At 36.4% G+C, this 21,653-nt stretch overlaps 1 protein-coding gene across 1 annotated transcript in view; it reads right to left on the minus strand.

Annotated features, from left to right (window-relative positions):
• The window catches only part of GRID2 (glutamate ionotropic receptor delta type subunit 2), a 1,640,866-nt gene that overhangs the window by 556,425 nt on the left and 1,062,788 nt on the right, over positions 1-21,653 (minus strand). The window contains exon 8 of the mRNA XM_004009703.6: positions 18,600-18,719. Coding sequence (XP_004009752.1) covers positions 18,600-18,719 — 120 coding nt within the window. The remainder of the gene's footprint in view (positions 1-18,599; positions 18,720-21,653) is intronic.

Here is a 21,653-nt window from a genome sequence, read left to right on the forward strand (position 1 = left end):
GAAGCAACGGTTAGAATTGGACATGGAACAACAGACTGGCTCCAAAGTGGGAAAGGAGTATGTCAAGGCTGTGTATTGTCACCCTGCTTATTTAACTTATATCCAGAGTACATCATGTGAAATGCTGGGCTGGATGAAGCACAAGCTGGAATCAAGATTGCTGGGAGAAATATCAATAACCTCAGATATGCAGATGACACTATTTTTATGGCAGATACACAGATGACACCACACTTATGGCAGAAAGCAAAGAGGAACTAAAGAGTCTCTTGATGAAAGTGGAAAAATAGAGTTGCACTCTGTGGCAGAAGGTGAGGGTGGGATGATTTGAGAGAACAGCACTGAAACATGTATTTTACCATATGTGAAATAGATGACCAGTCCAAATTCGATGCATGAAGCTGTTGCACTCAAAACCGGAGCACTGGGACCCCCAGAGGGATGGGATGGGGAGGAGGAGGGACGAGGTTTCGGGATGGGGGACACATGTACACCTGTGGCTGATTCATGCCATGTGTGGCAAGTAAAGTCATTAGCCTCCAATTAAAATAAGTAAATAAATTTAAAAAAAGAGTGAAAAAGCTAGCTTAACTCAACATTAAAAAAAACTAAGATCATGGCATCTGGTCACATCATTTCATGGCAAATAGATGGGGAAATGATGGAAACAGTGAGAGACTTCAATTTTGGAGGCTCCAAAATCACTGCAGATGGTGACAGGAATCATGAAATTAAAAGATGCTGGCTCCTTGGAAGAAAAGTTATACCAACCTAGAGAGCATATTAAAAAGCAGAGATATTTCTTTGCCAACAAAGGTCCATCTAGTCAAAGCTATGTTTTTTCCAGTAGTCATTTTTGGATGTGAGAGTTGGACTATGAAGAAAGCTGAGTGCCGAAGAATTGATGCTGTTGAACTGCGGCATTGGAGAAGACTCTTGAGAGTCCCTTGGACTGTAAGGAGATCAAACCAGTTAATCCTAAAGGAAATCAATCCTGAATATTCATTGGAAGCTTGATGCTGAAACTCCAATACTTTGGCCGCATGATGGGAAGAACTGCCTCATCAGGAAAGACCCTGATGCTGGGAAAGATTGAAAGCAGGAGATGGAATGACTGAGGATAAGATGGTTGGATGGCATCATTGACTCAATGGACATGAGTCTGAGCAAGCTCTGGGAGTTGGTGATGGACAGGGAAGCCTGGCATGCTGCAGTCCATGGGGTCTCAAAGAGTTGGATATGACTGAGTGACTGAACTGAATAAAACTACATCAGGTATTTTTATCTTAATAAAAAATTGGAGTCCTCAATTAATAAGGCCACAAATTGATTTAATATATATAGTCCTGCTTACAGTAATATAATATGTAAATTGTATATTTTAGCTTCATAGAAAGTATCTGGAAATAAATTGTTTTGCTATTTTTCCTAGGTGGCTCAATGTGTAAAGAATCCACCTGCAATGCAGCAGATGCCTGAGATGTGGGTTCAATTCCTGGGCTGGAAAGATCCCCTGGAGGAGGGCATGGCAACTCACTCCAGTTTTCTTGCCTGGAGAATCTCATCGATAGAGGAGCCCAGTGGGCTACAATCCACAGGGTTGCAAAGAGTCAGACATGACCAAAGCGACTGAACACAAACACACCTTTTTAAAATATTGCTTCAGAATGTTTTATGGGTAGAATATAATATTAGAATGAAAGAATCACAAAATGCTATGTCTAGAGAGCAACTCTATTCCAGATGAGATTGGGCATGTTCAGGGTGTTATGGCCATAGACCAAACTCTATTTCAAACTGCAAGCAAGAAAACTCTTGCCCTAAAATTCTAAATTACTTGATACTTCTGATGAACTTTCAGAAATAGTTTGCTCCTCTAAACACAAAGAGAACTTTTTAATTATTTTTAACTTTTAAAACAAGTTTTTTCTTCCTGGTTATAATAGTGTTGTATGCCTGGAAAATTCCTGTCTTTAGCAAAGTCAATAGTTTGCTTTTAGCATACAAATCAAATGCTTCAACTTTTAAAAATGCAAAAAAATTGTGTTTCTTGTTTTTATTGCAACATACCACCTTTTTATCAAAAAGCAAATCTTGGCAGAAACAGAATACAAATTAATAGCAGAAACTTTAAAAGAGATGTTTGAACATCCAAGCCATCACAAAGTCTCTAAAAAATGTTTTTTAATAACATACTTTCTATTCAGAACAAATTAGCAAACATCAATCCCTTCATTTTCCAGTCACTACTGAACAGCTTATTTGAATTGAAAGTCTTAATGGTGCCTGACTAGCTTTAGTGCGTCAAGTCTTCTGATCATAAAAGAAAATAAAATTACTGGAGGGCTGGGAAAGGCAGGAAGGATGCAATTCAGTCAGCAGTGACCAAAAGCCATGACTACAATTTAAATTATCATCACTGATATGAACATTATATTTCATTAGTTTGAGTGAAGAATCCTGAAACAATTGAGTTGTTGAAATTCTTATTAGCAAATTTAGTGAGATTATGTGCCTAGACTATTAAAACTTTTTCTAATGTAAAAATCTAGTTCCTGTGGAAGGAGAATTTATAATCCCCTGAAGGAGTCAAGACAGTTCTGGGAGAATAAGAGAGATATATAATCAAATATTATAACAGATTACTGAGAAATTCAGAAGTGAACAAAGCAGATAATAATTTGAGGCATAATGATAAACTCTTGGGATTATGCTTCAGATGAACCTACCATACCAGGAATATCAATTCAGTTAGTTCAGTTCAGTTGCTCAGTTGTGTCCAACTCTTTGCAACCCCATGAATCGCAGCACACCAGGCCTCCCTGTCCATCACCAACTCCCGGAGTTCACTCAGACTCACGTCCATCGAGTCAGTGATGCCATCCAGCCATCTCATCCTCTGCATCCCCTTCTCCTCCTGCCCCCAATCCGTCCCAGCATCAGAGTCTTTTCCAATGAGTCAACTCTTCACATGAGGTGGCCAAAGTACTGGAGTTTCAGCTTCAGCATCATTCCTTCCAAAGAAATCCCAGGGCTGATCTCCTTCAGAATGGACTGGTTGGATCTCCTTGCAGTCCAAGGGACTCTCAAGAGTCTTCTCCAATACCACAGTTCAAAAGCATCAATTCTTCGGCACTCAGCCTTCTTCACAGTCCAACACTCACATCCATACATGACCACTGGGGAAACCATAGCCTTGACTAGACGGACCTTAGTCGGCAAAGTAATGTCTCTGCTTTTGAATGTGTTATCTAGGCTGGTCATAACTTTTCTTCCAAGGAGTAAGCGTCTTTTAATTTCATGGCTGCAGTCACCATCAGGAATATCACTATATAACAAATTAATCTGTTGTGAATTTCCAATATATGTGGACAAATGACTCGTGTGCAATGTGATACCTCCTTGCCATTGTTTGCTGATTCATATAACCTCTTTGAAATAGATCTTGATATCTGCCACTTAAGTTCAATGATGACAGTGAGACCTTGTCAAAGGAGAACATATGAGCAAATGTTTCTCAGTTCTCTGTATTCTTAACTTGGGCATGCATCACCTTTTGTGGCTAAAATCACATTGTGTAGGTGAATTTGAGCTGGACTGAAGCTTCACTAGTAGGGGTGGTCGTGGTGGTGGTGGTCGTGGTGGTGTGTATGTGTGTGTGAGAAAGAGAGAGAGGAAGGTTGGGGTGAGGCAGATTCCATTATGTCTGACTGTGGGTGCTGTCCAATAGAGCAGGAAGGAAACTGAACCTTGCTTCCTTTGTACCAGGTATGGTCTAAACTCTTAACTAAGCCAGTTTTTAACATGTGAACCCATGAATAAGACTCTCTGGGTTTCTTTGAGCACATACGTGTCTATAAACATTTACCAAGAGTCTGCATGCCTACAGCAACTAGTTGCCTCATAACAAGCTTTTTTCTGTGCTCTGTTTACCACACCTAAAATGAAATTAATCCTCCACTTCACATAGCAATTTCTTTTGAGAACACAAACTAGACTTTACATTTCTTGCATTGGCTCACATAGATCACTGTCCATGGAAGAACAACAACAATGGTAAAGTAATCCACACTGAGCACGCAATCCAGATTTCATCATCTTTTGAAATATATCACTGGTTCTTTTTCCACACACACACAAAAAGTGTAACTGGAATCAGACATCTTTTCCCCATATTGGAAAAGTCAGCATCATTCCATCCACCAAAAGAGAGTGCTCCTGTTCTCCCTGAGAGGCTGTGAGTGCTGCTTGCCTAAAGCAGGACACCTTCAGAAGTCACCTCTATCCAAGCAACAGCTCACTCTAAACATCACTGGATACAACTACCTCTTCTGTGTCATGATAAGAGATGAGTTCCCTTTGAAGTAGAAATAATCCCATCCATAGTGTATACTTTTCAAGAGTGCAGAATTCCTTTTATACATCAGGAAACTGCTGGGGTCAGTAATTTTGAAGGTCCAACAGATTGGAAATTTTATGTAATACTGGCTTGAATATTACATAACTTTGAGGTACAAAATATTTTTTTGAAGATGCATCAAAATAAAAACTCATGAAATGAAGTCTATTATGTGTATTATATATAAAGTAGGGTGGGAGAAAAAAAGGTAGAGTATTCACAATAGATCACGAATTCACAGCAACTTCTAGATTCTCTGCATTATATACACTTTCCAAGAGATAAATTTACTGTTGGAAATATGGCAGTAAATAAGGATGGCATATTTTCCAATAATGAGTTTAACTGCATTAACACTGGGTTTATGCAGGCTATGCTGGCTACTAGACTCTGCTGTTAGCTTCCCATTGAACTGTAGATGCTCCCAAGTTTGGTTAACAGACTTGCAGAATTTTAGATCCAGAAATAACATTAAAGAAAACAAAAGGTTAATGCTCATGCTATCACTGTGATTGCCATTCATAATGCTCTGTCAATCACATCTAAAATGAAATTATTCCCCCACCTCACATAGCAATTTCTTGTGACAATAGCAACTAGACTTTGCATTTCTTGGACTGGCTCACACAGATTACTGTTCATATTCAAATTGGCATTATTTTAGTTATCTTTTACTATGTAACCTACAAACATAAATTCACTTAACCTTACAATATTAAAGAATAGATAGTATCATTCATAGTCTACAGATAAAGAAATTGAGACTTACTAGGTTTAGTAGTCCTAAAAATCACAAAGTCATTGACAGAATTTCAACCTTGTTATATCTGTCAGTAAAACTGTACTTTCCCCCATTACACCATATTAAATCTAGCCTAGTTGTTTAAAAATGACCTTGAATTACAAATATCAGCAATTTCTGACAAGACCACACTTCTGTGAGCCCTTCCATTTTGCTTGGAATAATCAATCTATTTGCTTAAATAATCCATCTACTATTTCCATACTGTCTATGAATCACTGCAAACAAATTATATAACATCTTACTTAAGAATCACTGAAATAATTTATTGTATTTTTGGTGACCAAAAGACTAACTCTACTAGGTATTAAGTATGCAATGAAGGAAATGGCATGTCAACGGTAATTTATGTGCACATATTATTTTTCACTTGAATAAAGGGAAAACATGTTTATCACATTTGTAGATACATAGAAGAATCTTATACATTCTTATGTAAGTATATACATGTAATCATTAATTCATTCATTAAATAATTAATGAACATCTATTATATGCCATGCATTGGGGATCACACTGTAATGTGTCATTACACAGTGTGAGTCACACTATAATGGAAACACAGAATATAAACAAGTAAATTGATTATATTGACCTGTGTATGTATATATATATATATATAATCTATGTATACAATTAATTATATATGCATATGTGAGGATTATACATATAACTACATATATGTATATAATTTCAGTTTACAAAAAATGCTAGAGAGAAACATAAAACAGGGTAATACAAAAAGGAAAATGTTATTTTATATATCGTAGAATCAGAATACAAATACAATACTGAAGAATACCAGTACTCTATTAAATAACTGACCACTTTAAGGCAAGGCTGTTTTTTCCTCTTTCTAAATACAAGGCAGGAAAACATTGCATTAAAAATGGACCAGTGGCAATCTATATATAATACCTTTTGCAAAAATGGTACATTAAGTTTTCTCAAGAATGAAGAGCTGTAGGTTTTACATTTGTGGATTTAATGTTGGAGAACCTGAGTAAAGATTCTAAACAGATCTAAAAAACGATTATACCTGGGAGCTAGAATATCACTGCTGTACCATTTTATTTCATCTGCTTACAGGAGGAAACAATTTTATGAAGAGAATAAGCATTATTGTACAATTAAGATTGGTTATGAAGCCAGTTTTAATCTATTTTCTCTGGCCCTGTTTTCCTGTTTGTGATAAAGTTCAAAAACATTAAATTTACAGTATTAAATTTTAATGCTGAAGCTCAGTCTTCACAATAAAAAGTGAAGCATTAGCAAAACCAAACCAAAGAAGACTTCAGATACATAAGCAAAAAAAAGCACCACCAACAAAAAATATTGTGTAAAATTCATCTTCTAAGGAAAAACAAAACACAAATTGATCCTTTAAATTAACTACTTAATTTAATTTGTACTTTAATGTCTTCTAATAAACTTAGTTTTAGAAGATTGGGTAAGATATTACTCCTTAAATTCTTCTTCTTCCTGGAAATTTTGTATTGTGATGAAAAGAAACAGGAACAACCATACTCTTGGAGAAAGTTTAAGGATAAAGAAAACTTTGATTTCAAAATTTGGCTTTGAGGCTCTCCTAATTTATCTTCAAGGATACACAGTGTCTAACAACTTGAATACACCATCCACTGAATGAATCACCACCTGACATCAAAGTAAAAGAACGTGTAGACAACATCAAATCAGGAAAACCCTTCATTTTATCATCATGAGTAAAAATTAAATAATCCTTTTTATACTTTTAGCAAATTAAAAAAAAAAAAACAACTCTAGTCATACAATGTCAAGAGGGCCAAGACTTATCCAAAATTTGGAAAATGGTCAATCTCACATTAAAATTCTACACAGAAACAACCCAGGTTAGCTTATGAAAACTGACAGTACCCCTGCTCAAGGTGATAAGGATGCAGGCATTGTATACACTTAGCCACTGGCAGCAGAATAAACACTGACAGCTTGACAGTTCATCATTTGGAGAGCCATTCACTCTTTTTAAGACATGGAGATACTGGTAGTGGAACCTTAATTTTAAACACATGTCTAGTAAATCTATACTGTAATTATTTTCTTGGCAATGCTTTCTCTTGGTAAGTATCTTCGATGATATTATACATGTATTTAGGTCCATGTGAAGGAATTGCTCCATTTATAAATAAAGCTGCTGCTGCTGCTGCTAAGTCGCTTCAGTCGCGTCCGACTGTGTGACCCCATAGATGGCAGCCCACCAGGCTCCCCCGTCCCTGGGATTCTCCAGGCGAGAACACTGGAGTGGGTTGCCATTTCCTTCTCCAATGCATGAAAGTGAAAAGTGAAAGGGAAGTCACTCAGTAAGTTTCCGATTCTTCGCGACCCCATGGACTGCAGCCTACCAGGCTCCTCTGTCCATGGGATTTTCCAGGCAAGAGTACTGGAGTGGGTTGCCATTGCCTTCTAAAAATTCATAATACTCTCAAAGTTACTTGAGAGCTAGATTTGAAGTTTTATAAATTCAGTAATAAATTTTTAAAATTGCAGCTTGATAGAAAAACATTTGAGTTATAAAAACAAATAAATATTTTTAAATTAAGAATGCTTAAATAATTTAAGTGTCAAAAATGTAAAAGGCATAGTAAATATTTACAGTCTCTTTCACATAATATTTATATAATGTCAATATACTGGAATGCTTCAATACAATTTGGGAGTTGAAAAATAGAAATATAAACAGGAGCTCTTTAATATTATTTAGGAATAAAGTATATTTAATTTGAAGTACATGACTCATTTCAATTGAATGGCATAGATAACACAATACAGACTAAATTCAGAGTATGGGGAAGCAACTACACTGATCTTGGAACTATATTGATCTTAGAAGGTGAAATGAAGCCCACTTCTGCCAACTTTACAATTATGAATTTTTCATTATCTGAAAGGCATCCCCAAGAAAAAGAAATGCAAAAAGGCAAAATGGTTGAGGAGGCCTTACAAATAATAATAAGAGAAGCAAAAGGCAAAGGAAGAAAGGAAAGATATACTCATCTGAATTTAGAGTTCCAATGAATTGCAAGGAGAGATAAGAGAGCCTTCCTAAGTGAACAATGCAAAGAAATAAAGGAAAACAACAGAATGGGAAAGACTAGAGATCCCTTCAAGAAAATTAGAGATACCAAGGGAATATTTCATGTAAAGATGGGCACAATAAGGGACAGAAACAGTATGAACCTAACAGAAGCAGAACATATTAGGAAGAGGTGGCAAGAATACACAGAGGAAGTATACAAAAAAAAAGATCTTAATGATGCAGATAGCCATGATGGTGAGCTCACTCACCTGGAGCCAGACAAACTGGAATGCAAGGTCAAGTGGGCCTTAGGAAGTATCACTATGGACAAACCTAGTGGAAGTGATGGAATTCCAGTTGAGCTACTTCAAATCCTAAAACATGATGCTGGGAAAGTGCCACACTCGATATGCCAGCAAATTTGGAAGACTCAGCAGTGGCCACAGGACTGGAACAGGTCATTCCAGTCCTGGAATGCCTTTCTTTGGATTTTCATTCCAACCCCCAATAAAAGCAATGCCAAAGAATGTACAAACCACTGCACAATTGCCCTCATCTCACACGCGAGCAGAATATTGCTCAAAATTCTCCAAGCTAGGCTTCAGCAGGACATGAACTGAGAACTTCCAGATGTTCAAGCTAGATTTAGAAAAGGCAGAGGAACCTGAGATCAAATTGCCAACATCCACTGGGTCACTGAAAAAGCAGGAGAGTTCCAGAAAAACATCTATTTCTGCATTATTGACTATGCCAAAGTCTTTGATTATGTGGGTCACAACAAACTGTGGAACATTCTTAAACATATGGAAATATCAGACCACCTTACCTGCTTCCTAAGAAATCTGTATGCAGGTCAAGAAGCAAAAGTTAGAACCAGACATGGAAGAACAGACTGGTTCCAAATTGGGAAAAGAGTACGTCAAGGCTGTATATTGTCACCCTGCTTATTTAACTTACATGCAGAGTACATCATGAGAAATGCTAGGCTGGATAAAGCACAAGCTGGAATCAAGATTGCTGGGAGAAATATCAATAACCTCAGATATGCAGATGACACCACCCTTATGTCAGAAAGCAAAGAGGAAATAAAGAGCCTCTTGATGAAATGAAAGAGGAGAGTGAAAAAGTTGGCTTAAAACTTGACATTCAAAAAACTAAGATCATGGCATCTGGTCCCATAACTTCATGGCAAATAGATAGGGAAACAAAAGAAACACTGACAGACTTCATTTTCTTGGGCTCCAAAATCACTGCACATGGCGACTGCAGCCATAAAATTAAAAGACACTTGCTCCTTGGAAGAAAATCTATGAAAAACTTGGACAGTTTATTAAAACAGCAGAGACATTACTTTGCCGACAAAGGTTCACATAGTCAAAGCTATGGTTTTTATGTATGGGTGTCAGAGCTGGACCATAAAGAAGGGTGAGTGCTGCAAAACTGATCCTTTTGAAATGTGGTATTGGAGAAGACTCTTGAGAGTCTCTTGGTCTGCAAAGAGATCAAACCAATCAATCCTAAATATTCATGGAAGGAATTATGCTGAAACTGAAGCTCCAATATTTGGCCATCTGATGCAAAGAGCCAACTCATTAGAAAAGACGCTGATGCTGGGAAAGATTGAATGCAGGAGAAGGGGATGACAGAGGACAAGCTGGTTAGAAAGCATCACCGACTCAGTGGCCATGAGTTTTAGCAAGCTCTGGGAGATGGTGAAGGACAGGGAAGCCTGAGATGCTGCAGTTCATGGGGTCACAAAGAGCTGGACACCACTGAGTGACTGAACAACAACAAAGAAGCTATTCATACTTCCAATTACGAATTTAGATGTCTCTTTCCTCAAATAAAGCTTTCTGGCCCTGAAGCTCTTTCAATTTAATCCAATCAACATCAGTTTCTTCAGACTTGCTGTGGGCTCTCTCTCTTAAGTTACGCTTTCTCCCTATTGTTGAGCCTCCTCCTGCCCTCAGTAGATACATGTCCAAATGAGATTTCATGCTTTGCCACCTCAGCCGTTCTCCTGCCAATGTCCTTCTCATCGCCTGACTTTACTGCAATCAGAAACAATAAAACAAAACAAAACCCTTCTGGTGAAATCCTATCCCTACATCAATGCAAATTCATTCTGTCCACTGAAAGCTGAAGCATAAAACATATACAGCCATGTAGATTAATGCTACAGTGAATTTCTGGTCTCTGACTTCATATGAACCAATAGTTCTGTCTGGCAATTCTTCCATGTTCCCTAATTACCTCTCTCTGTTTTGCTACTGCAGCTCTTTTAAAACTTATTCACTATCTATAAAATTCCAACCTCATTATCTCTAATGTTTGCTGGTATACTTTCTCTCTTAGCAGATAATCTCACCACCCTTTCCTCAAAAAAAAAAAAAAAAAAAAGAGAGGACATATTTCTTAACAATTCCCTTAACTTCTTGATAGCACCCATGGTAACTTGTTTGTAAATACACCATTCTCTATTTACTTCCTTCTCCCATTACTAAGGAAAATTATATTCTTGGTGCCTAAGATTAAACATTCCACCTAATTCTGGATCCAATTGTCTCTCTTTCTCTTGGACAATCTATCAATGATCACCTGACTTTCCTTTATCATCTTCCTCTTACTCCCTACAGCCTTGATCTGTGAGCATTCAAGCATACTCATCTTTCTTATATTCTGAAAAGTATTCCCCTCCATTTCACTAAGTCATTTAATGACTGATCTCATAGCCAAACAGGGTTAATATGGTTACCCTTATCTCTTCTACTCATCACCTTCCTTTTTATTTTTCAACTTGTTACAATTTGGTGGGAATGCAAACTAGTACAACCACTACGGAGAACAGTGTGGAGATTCCTTAAAAAATTGCAAATAGAACTGCCATATGACCCAGCAATCCCACTGCTGGGCATACACACCGAGGAAACCAGAATTGAAAGAGACACATGTACCCCAATGTTCATCGCAGCACTATTTATAATAGCCAGGACATGGAAACAACCTAGATGTCCATCAGCAGATGAATGGATAAGAAAGCTGTGGTACATATACACAATGGAGTATTACTCAGCCATTAAAAAGAATACATTTGAATCAGTTCTGATGAGATGGATGAATCTGGAGCCGATTATACAGAGTGAAGTAAGCCAGAAAGAAAAGCACCAATACAGTATACTAACACATATATATGGAATTTAGAAAGATGGCAATGATGACCCTGTATGCAAGTCAGCAAAAAAGACACAGATGTGTATAGCGGACTTTTGGTCTCAAAGGGAGAGGGAGAGGGTGGGATGATTTGGGAGAATGGCATTGAAACATGTATACTATCATGTAAGAATCGAATCGCCAGTCTATGTCTGATGCAGGATACAGCATGCTTGGGGCTGGTGCACGGGGATGACCCAGAGGGATGTTGTGGGGAGGGAGGTGGGAGGGGGGTTCATGTTTGGGAACGCATGTACACCCGTGGTGGATTCATGTCAATGTATGGCAAAACCAATACAGTATTGTAAAGTAAAATAAAGTAAAATTTAAAAAAAAAAAGATAGCATATACACTTATGGAAAAAAATAAATAAAGTAAATATAAAAATAAAAAAAATAAAAATAAAAAAATAAACACACGGTATTACTGCTCCACTGATATTTTCCTAATAAATTGCAATGATTTGCAACATTTTTTTATGTGCCAGACATGGTTCTGGATGCGTCACATTACTAAATCATTTAGGTTATACCTATCTATGAGTTAGTAACATGTTCAATGTCACTCGGTTTTAAGTAACACAACAAAAATTTGAGCAGTCCAACATTAGTGGCCACATTCCTAACGCATTGCTTTACTGCCTCTCCTTAGTTGCTAATGAATCCTGAGTTCCTAAATTCAACGGGACTCTCTTCAGTCTTTATATTACTGCTGTTTAGCTACATTGCCAACCTGTCTTTATTTCTTAAAACTCTTCTTAGGTTCTATTAGTATAAGACTTCAATGACCATCCTTGCACATACATACTTAATTACTGAATTGGGATAAGTATTTTTGTAAAATGGTGTAGTATTAGGATCATAAGATTCTGGGAAAATTAACAGTAACCTTACATGTGATAGTTTACACAAAAGATATTGGAAGAAAGAAGAAACCTGATGCAAAATGACTATACATAAACTTGGGGATAACAGTAGGGAGCAGATATTTTCTCCCATCCCGTGGGAATAGAGAGGGGGGAAAAGACAGGAAGGTTTGTAAGGAATTAAGCAATACTTGCATGAAGAGCTTTTATTTGTCTCTATATAGATTTTACCTGCAAATGAAATAATTTCTATATGTATACCTTAATGTGTACCAGTTTTTTCTTTTTCTACAAATTAGGTAACATTCTATAGCAATCCTGATTTCCCAATTGTAATGAGGTCTAAAAATGTTTTCTGATATCATTCTACAAGTAATTAAGTAAAAACCTCTGAAGAAAGACACATGACTTTCTGCTATAGAATCATGAACATTTTCATTTTCCAAATCTCAATTATTTTTATACCAAACATATTTTCTGATTCTAGGTTAATTATTTTGTTTCCATCTGACTAGATTTGTCAGACTCTTTGCGACCCCGTGGACTATAACCTAGCAGGCTCCTCCATCCATGGGATATTCCAAGCAAGAATTCTAGGGTGGGTTACCATTCCCTTCTCCAGGGAATCTTCCCAGCCCAGGGATCGGAACCTGGTCTCCTCCATTGCAGGCAGACTCTTTACCCTCTGAGCCACTTGGAAAGCAAGATAAGTATAACTCATCACTAAATAAATAGATTTGGGAAGACAGTGAATTGCCTCTAAGATAGACTTTTCACCCACAGTTTTGAAATTCTCTATGACTCAATGGCAATTTTTGATGCTAAATTCTTCCAGGTTCATAAATTTACTCTAGCACCAGGTACTTAGCATTACGTAGTTCCTTGGTCACCATAAATCCCACATTGATAACCACAGGTTTTGCTGTGGTTATCATATATCTGCTATACCCATGCACATTAGAGTGAGATTCACACTGAGACAATACTGAAAATGCAGAGGTTTAAAAACAAAGGCAAACCTTAAATCAGGCAGAGAAATTAAATAAGATGATTGGCAGTGAGACAGCAGTTCTCAACCACAGCACTGAAGCCAGAACCCATGCAATGATATCATCAATATGGTGAAAGAGTAAAAGCAGCACTTTGAAATTCTGTGTCTAGGGAAAATATGTTTGAAGGAAGAAGATGAAATAAAGTTATGCTCACAGAAATAAAAACTGAGAAATACAGCCACAAGAAAACCATCAAAATGGGAAATTTGAAAAAAATATATACTTTAGGCCAAAGAAAAGCAATTCTAGATAAAGATGTAGGAAGGAAAAACAAGCAAAGAAAGAACATATATGGGTATATATAAAATAAATATTAATCGCACATGATAGTAATGGTAAGACTTTTTAGAATAAAAAGGATAATATTAAAAACTTGAACAATAATAATCCATCATGTGAGAGGTAGATATATTGAGTAAATGGAGTTAAAATATTATGTTTTCTAAGAGGAGGTTTAACACATTGATTACAATTAGATGCTGATAAAGTATGCCTGTTGTATGTAAATTCTAGAGGAACTATTGAATAAAAGCAGAGTATATAACTTGTAAATTAGTACAGGAGGAAAGAGAGAATTGAAAAATAAAATATATATTAATCCAAAAGAAGGCAAGAAAGGACAAAAAAGGAACCTAGATTAGGCAAGGCAAATGTATAAGATGGCAGACCTAACTCTAAATGTATTATCAAATATATTTCATTCAAATACATGTAATACTCTCATATTTAGGCATAAATAGTCTGCTGCTGCTGCTGCTGCTAAGTCGCTCCAGTCGTGTCCGACTCTGTGCAACCCCATAGATGGCAGCCCACCAGGCTCCCCCGTCCCTGGGATTCTCCAGGCAAGAACACTGGAGTGGGTTGCCATTTCCTTCTCCAATGCATGAAAGTGAAAAGTGAAAGTGAAGTTGCTCAGTCATGTCCGATTCAGCGACCCCATGGACTGTAGCTCACCAGGCTCCTCCATCCATGGGATTTTCCAGGCAAGAGTACTGGAGTGGGGTGCCATCATTGGTATCAAATAATGCATTGTATAGTTTCTTAAGAGTTAGAAGCGGAATGAAAGGATACAGGAAACATTGGAAGTAAAGGGTAGTAAAAAGAAAGTTCACCAAATATATTAATGGAAGGGTAATTGCTTTGCTCTATTCATAGAAAAAAAATAATGCTTTATAATAAATACATAATAAAATAATACATAATAAAAATAATAATACTTTAGGGAAGAAAGTATTATTAGAAGTAGAAGCTTTATAATAATAATTTAAGAATGTTATTTACAAAGAAAACTATTCAGAAATAAAGTTCAGATCTTGAAATGTTTCAGATATTTAAAAGGATATAACTAGCAGTTTTATCTCAATACACATAGAAAATTAAAAAAAGCTTTAAAATATCATAAAGATAAACTTCTCAAGTTTATAAAAAGAATTAGAAAATATGATTTTCATTTTTTATCGACTATGGAAAAATAGAATCAGTAACTTAAAAATTCCCACAAGGAAAATTCTAGTCCATATTGGCTTCATAAGACCATCTCTCAAACATGCAAGGAAAAAATTCTTCCAGTTTTATATAACTAATAGAGAATATAAACAGAAGAAATCCTGTCCATGACATTTCCTGAGGTTAACTCAACCTTAGTATCAAATTACAACAGAGAAAATTTCAGGTAACTTTAGTCAAGAACATCAATGTAAAAACCTTAAGCAAGTGGCAGTAAATACAAAAATATATATAAATATGGAAACATTAATGAAATTATGTTTGTAAAAATATAAAAGTCAGGTTTATCCCAGGAATACATGAAGTTGCCTATATCTGATCAGAGTTAATGAAAGAAAAAGAGAAACTTTATATTTAGTAAAGTTTGCATCTTTTTCTCTGATATTGATAACCAAGGATGCTTATTACTGTTATTTAATACTTTCATTCACCATTGTCCTAGAGGACCTAGTCAGTGTACTAGGCAAATAGAAATAAAAAATATTAAAATTAGAAAGGAAGAGACAAAATCATTATCACAGATGATATGCAAAGAATTAAGAATTTACAGATAAATTATCAATTAAAGAGTGGAGCAAGAACGTTGGATATAAAATCAATATAAAATATCAGTGCCATTCCCATATATCAGCAACCAACAGAAAATGGGGTTTTAAAAGATACTATATTACTTTCATACCACTCAGCCATATAAATGAAAAAATAAAAAATTACTGACATGTAAATAAGAATGTACCTAAAATATGTTGAAAGAAATAAGATACATATTACTACAATATCCATTTATATGAACACTAAAGCCAGGTAAACTATGTGTGTAAAGAAGAATGATGGAACTTTCAGGATAATGAAAAAACTATATAACTTGAGAGTAGTGATTACATTGGTGAATTCAATCACTGACAGCCTTGCGGACTTAACATTTGTGCATTTTATTGTATTTAAGTTAAATTTCAATAAATAATAAATAAGATACTATATTAAAAATAAATTTGTATATTTTTCTTTTCCCATGTATTAAAGAAAAAGAAAATTTGCAGGGATCCCCTGGAGACCTAGTGATTAAGACTCTTGTGCTTCCAATGCAAGGGATATAGGTTTGATTTCCTAGTTGGTCAGTCCTTAAGGAAGTCAGTCCTGAATGTTCATTGGAAGGATTGACACTGAGGCTAAAGCTCCAACACTTCAGCCATCTGATGCGAAGAGATAAGTCATTAGAGAAGACCCTGATGCTGGTAAAGATTGAAGGCAGGAGGAGAAGAGGATGACAGAGGACAAGATGGTTGGATGGTATGACCGACTCAGCGGACATCAGTTTGAGCAAGCTCCAGGAGATGGTGAAGGACAGGGGAGCCTGGCATGTTGCAGTCCACGGGGTCACAAAGAGTCAGACATGACTGAGCAACTGAACTGAAGTGACTGAGGCACTAAGATTCTCACATGCTCTGCAGCACAACCAAAAAAACAAAAAATTAAAATAACAGTAAGAAGAAAATAATTTTTAAAAATAAACACTTTTTAAAAAGCTACAAAAAATTCCAGGTAGACAAAACACTTCAATTTAAAAGATAGAATTGTAAATCATTCAGAGTATAATTAAGCATAATATTTTTATGACTCTAGTAGTATGGAATGATTTCTTGAGTAAGACTAAACACCAATAATCGCAAGAGAGCAAATTCATAATTCTACTAAATTTAAAGGTACTGTATCTAATGAAAATTAAATACAAGGAGAAGAAACGATTTGCAATATAAATAACAGAAGATTAATATTCAAAATATGCATATAGCTCTTCAGTTCAGTTCAGTTCAGTCGCTCAGTTGTGTCCAACTCTTTGCAAACCCATGAATTGCAGCACGCCAGGTCTCCCTGTCTATCACCAACTCCCGGAGTTCACTCAAACTCAAGTCCATCGAGTCGGTGATGCCATCCAGCCATCTCATCCTCTGTCGTCCCCTTCTCCTCCTGCCCCCAATCCCTCCCAGAATCTTAGACTCAATTATATAAACAAAGATAACTCAATAGAAAATGGCCAAAGGACTTGAATAGGCAATCAACTCAACAAAACAAAACATGAAAAATGAAAGATGCAGAATCATTTTATAATCAGGGAACTTCAAGTTGAAACAAAAAGATATATCATTATACGTTGAATAATCTAATAAAAATTTGAAATCTAACAAAACCCACATTTGGTGCAATGAGAATTAGAAGCACTAGTGGAGTAATGTGAAATGGTAAATATGTAGGAAAGTAGGTTTGAGATTATGTTTCCTTGTGTTGCAGCAATTCTACTTCTGGATACAAATCTTATAGAAAGATACACACAAGTACAATATTATATAGCCAAGATGCACGTCTAAGAATCTTCATAGCATCATTACTTATGACAGCCTAAAAGTGGAAACAATAGACTGTGACACGTATATGCTATAGAAGCAGACACATGGATACAATGGAGGATGACGCAGCAACAGAAATCAATAAGCAATAACTATTTGTAACAATAAGAATACATAACACAAAATGAAGAATTCAGAAAGAAAAAAGAGTATATGCAAAATGTGTTCATTCATAAGCTGAATACTGGAAAAATGAATAGTTAAGGTACCCTTAGATGATAAAATTATATTCAAAAGGCAAAGAAAAAAGTATCATAAAATTCAGACTAATGGTGATACCACTGAGAAAAGACGTCAGGGATATGAACGAGAAATAATATAATGAAGCTTTTAGGATGCTTGATATGTTCTATTTCTTTACCATAGGAGTAGTCATTTCATTTACAATAATTCAATAAACTATCCTTGTGCTTTATGCAGTTGTCTATTAATATATGTTTGCTATGCTTCATTATAAATCAAATAAAAACACATTAAGAATAGTTTCAACTTCTCTGGCATAAATTTACCAAAAGGTTTTTTATTGCTAATTAGAATAACGCTTAAGTTTCAATTTGTCTAAATTTTCTGCATCCTATACCTCAGCGCTGGAAAGAAACACCTTCTTCAGTAGAAGAAGTTACTGTCAATGCAGTTAGAGATTTATAGCTATGAACTTACGTTTGCACATTCAATTACCTTAAGTTTTTCCCTACCAAAAATATCTAAAAATGGCGTATTGAAACTATAGAAAAATCATTTCTCCGGGGTTTTTACATCTCTTGTTGAGAAAGTTACTGTCCCAGCAATTCATGAAAGATCCTTTACAGGCACTCAACTTCTTACATGTGATCTGAAGTATATAAGAGTTCATTTCCTGCAAACCATTTGCTTTCTACTTATTACATGACACAGATAGTGAGATACTGTAATGTCATTTTTTGTAGACTATCCCTCTTATTATATGAAATTTATCAAAGCTCTTATTCTGATTTTGTGTATCTTACAAGCTAAAAACCAAGCAGCTAGGCATTGTGTAAATACTAAATTCACTACTGTATAAAATTATTATAGTGAATAGAAGATTATGCTAGTTCCCTAGGCAACAATAGGTTTATTCTTTCCCTTTATTTTAAGGCACAGGAAAAATTTATGGCTTAATACTTCTAGTGAGTATGTAAGGTCCTCTAATTCTCTCACCTCTTCATTTCTCTCAAAGTATAATATAGACTTTAATGTATACTGTGACTATAATGCATGGAAAACAATCCAACATAACCATATCACTATAGGAAAAAGCAGATTCATCAATGTGTCTGGTCTTACTTTGCGAACACCTCGGCCAAGCTCTTCTCCATAGTTGGTTCCAAGAATTTCAAAGTGGACGTTGGGATTGCCTCCATTTTCTCCAAATTCTAGCTCTCCAGTCAATCCACTGACTCCACCCTAAAAGAGAGAAAACAAACTCATGTAAGACTTTTGAAGATGTAAAATAATAAAAAGAGGATGTCATAGGAACATGATTTTCATCTATAAAATAAATATTTTCTCAAGCATGCAATTATTAACAGGCTATTCTTTAATAGATGCACAGCATTAACAGGAGTGCAACTGAAAGCAACTTTCAGTCAGTTCAGTTCAGTTGCTCGGTCGTGTCCGAATCTTTGTGACCCCATGAATTGCAGCACGCCAGGCCTCCCTGTCCATCACCAACTCCCGGAGTTCACTCAGACTCACGTCCATCGAGTCAGGGATGCCATCCAGCTATCTCATCCTCTGTCATCCCCTTCTCCTCCTGCCCCCAATCCCTCCCAGCATCAGAGTCTTATCCAACACCACAGTTCAAAAGCATCAATTCTTCGGTGCTCAGCTTTCTTTACAGTCCAACTCTCACATCCATACATGACCACTGGAAAAACCATAGCCTTGACTAGACGGACCTTTGTAAGCAACCTTAAGTATCACTTAATCCAATCCCATCCAATCTACTGAAAAGGAAATTCTGACCCAAAGAGTCAAATTGGTACTCATAATGACATGTTTGCATTGATACTAAATTCCAGGCTAGGATTTGTGCCAACATATATTGAACATGCATGGATCCATTAGTCAAAATACAAGATACTTCCAGGGAGCTTAGAATCTACTCCAGAAATAAGTTTTGACAATACTCTTTCTCCAGCACAATTCCATTCTAATTTGAACTAGAATTACAGTGGAAATCTTCAAAGCCATGGTTTCCAACTTTTGGAGTTTTGCATTTTCTCCTTTAAATATCTTTTTTCAAGTTAAAAAAAATCTAAATTAGTCTTGAACACTGTTTTTGCTCTTAAACAGTAGTTCTAGCTATTGTGATTCACTGGGAATTTCCAAGCTTCATCTTTCATTCAACTTAACAGATGTTCACTTTTCCAACAGATGGCAATGTAGGTCAGACTTCGCTTTCTTGTTTATCATTCTTTTCTCAGTTGAGTTTATCAGCCTTCACATTATTTAGGATTTTACAAATGAATATAACATTCTGAGTCACCCCTAAACTATTTCTAACTTAGAATTTTGGTCTGATAATCATATATATTTGGACAAATTATTACAGTTTGTAAATTGCTTCAATTTTCACCTATGTAATCACTTCATTTGCTCAGTCATGTCCAACTCTTTGTGACCTCATGGAGTGCAGCACGCCAGGCTTCCCTGTCCATCACCAACTCCCAGAGTTTATTCAAACTCATGTCCATTGAGTCGGTGATGCCATCTAACCATCTCATCCTGTCATCCCCTTCTCCTCATGACTTCAATCCTTCCCAGCATCAGGGTCTTTTCAAGTGAGTCAGTTCTTCACATCAGGTGGTGAAAATATTGCAGTTTCAGCTTCAGTATCAGTCCTTCCAATGAATATTCAGGACTGATTTCCTTTAGGATAGACTGGTTGGATCACCTTGCAGTCCAAGGGACTCTCAAGAGTCTCCTCCAACATCACAGTTCAAAAGCATCAGTTTCTCAGTGCTCAGCTTTCTTTATAGTCAAACTCTCACATCCATATATGACTAAACCATAGCTTTGACTAGATGGACCTTTGTTGGCAAAGTAATATCTCTGCTTCTTTTATATGCTGTCTAGGTCGGTCATAACTTTTCTTCCAAGGAGCAAGTGTCTTTTAATTTCATGGCTGTAGTCACCATCTGCAGTGAGTTTAAGCCCCCAAAAATAAAATCTCTCACTGTACCCACAGTTTCTGCATCTATTTGCTATGAAGTGATGAAACCAGATGCCATGATCTTAGTTTTCTGAATATTGAGTGTTAAGCCAAATTTTCAATTCTTCTCTTTCACTTTCATCAAGAGGCTCTTTAGTTCTTCTTCGCTTACTACCATAAGGATGGTATCATCAGCATATCTGAGGTTATTGATATTTCTCCCAACAATCTTGATTCTAGCGTCTGTTTCATCCAGTCCAGCATTTCTCATGATGTACTCTGAATATAAGTTACATAAGCAGGTGACAATATACAACCCTGAGGTACTCCTTTTCCTATTTAGAACCAGTCTGTTGTTCCATGCCCAGTTCTAACTGTTGCTTCGTGACCTGCATACAGTTTTCTCAGGAGGCAGGTCAGGTGGTCTGGTATTCCAATCTCTTTAAGAATTTTCAGTTTCTTGTGACCCACGCAGTGAAAGGCTTTGGCATAGTCAATAAAGCAGATGTTTCTCTGGAACTCTCTTGCTTTTTTGATGATCTGGCGGATGTTGGAAATTTAATACCTGGTTCCTCTGCCTTTTCTAAATCCAGCTTGAACATCTGGAAGTTCACAGGTCATGTCCTGTTAAAGCCTGGCTTGGAGAATTTTGATTATTACTTTGCTAGCATGTGATATGAGCACAATTGTGCTGTAGTTTAAACATCCTTTGGCATTGCCTTTCTTTGGGACTGGAGTGAAAATTGATCTTTTCCAGTCCTATGGCCACTGCTGAGTTTTCCAAATTTGCTGGCATGTTGAGTGCAGCACTTTCTCAGCATCATCTTTTATAAATTGAAATAGCTCAACTGGAATTCCATCACTTCTACTAGCTTTGTTCATGGTGATGCTTCCTAAGGCCCACTTGACTTTGCATTCCAGGATGTCTGGCTCTAGGTGAGTGACCATAGCACTGTGGTTATCTGGGTCAAGAAGATCTTTTTTGTATAGTTCTTCTGTGTATTCTTTCCCCCTCTTCTTAATATCTTCTGCTTCTGTTAGATCCATACAATTTCTGTCCTTTATTGTGCCCACGTTTGCATGAAATGTTCCCTTGGTATCTCTCATTTTCTTAAAGAGATCTGTAGTCTTTCCCATTCTATTGTTTTCCTCTATTTCCTTCCACTGATCACTGAGGAAGGCTT

The sequence above is a fragment of the Ovis aries genome, chromosome 6 (genome assembly GCF_016772045.2).
Source record: "Ovis aries strain OAR_USU_Benz2616 breed Rambouillet chromosome 6, ARS-UI_Ramb_v3.0, whole genome shotgun sequence".
In the NCBI taxonomy this organism is placed as follows: domain Eukaryota; kingdom Metazoa; phylum Chordata; class Mammalia; order Artiodactyla; family Bovidae; genus Ovis; species Ovis aries.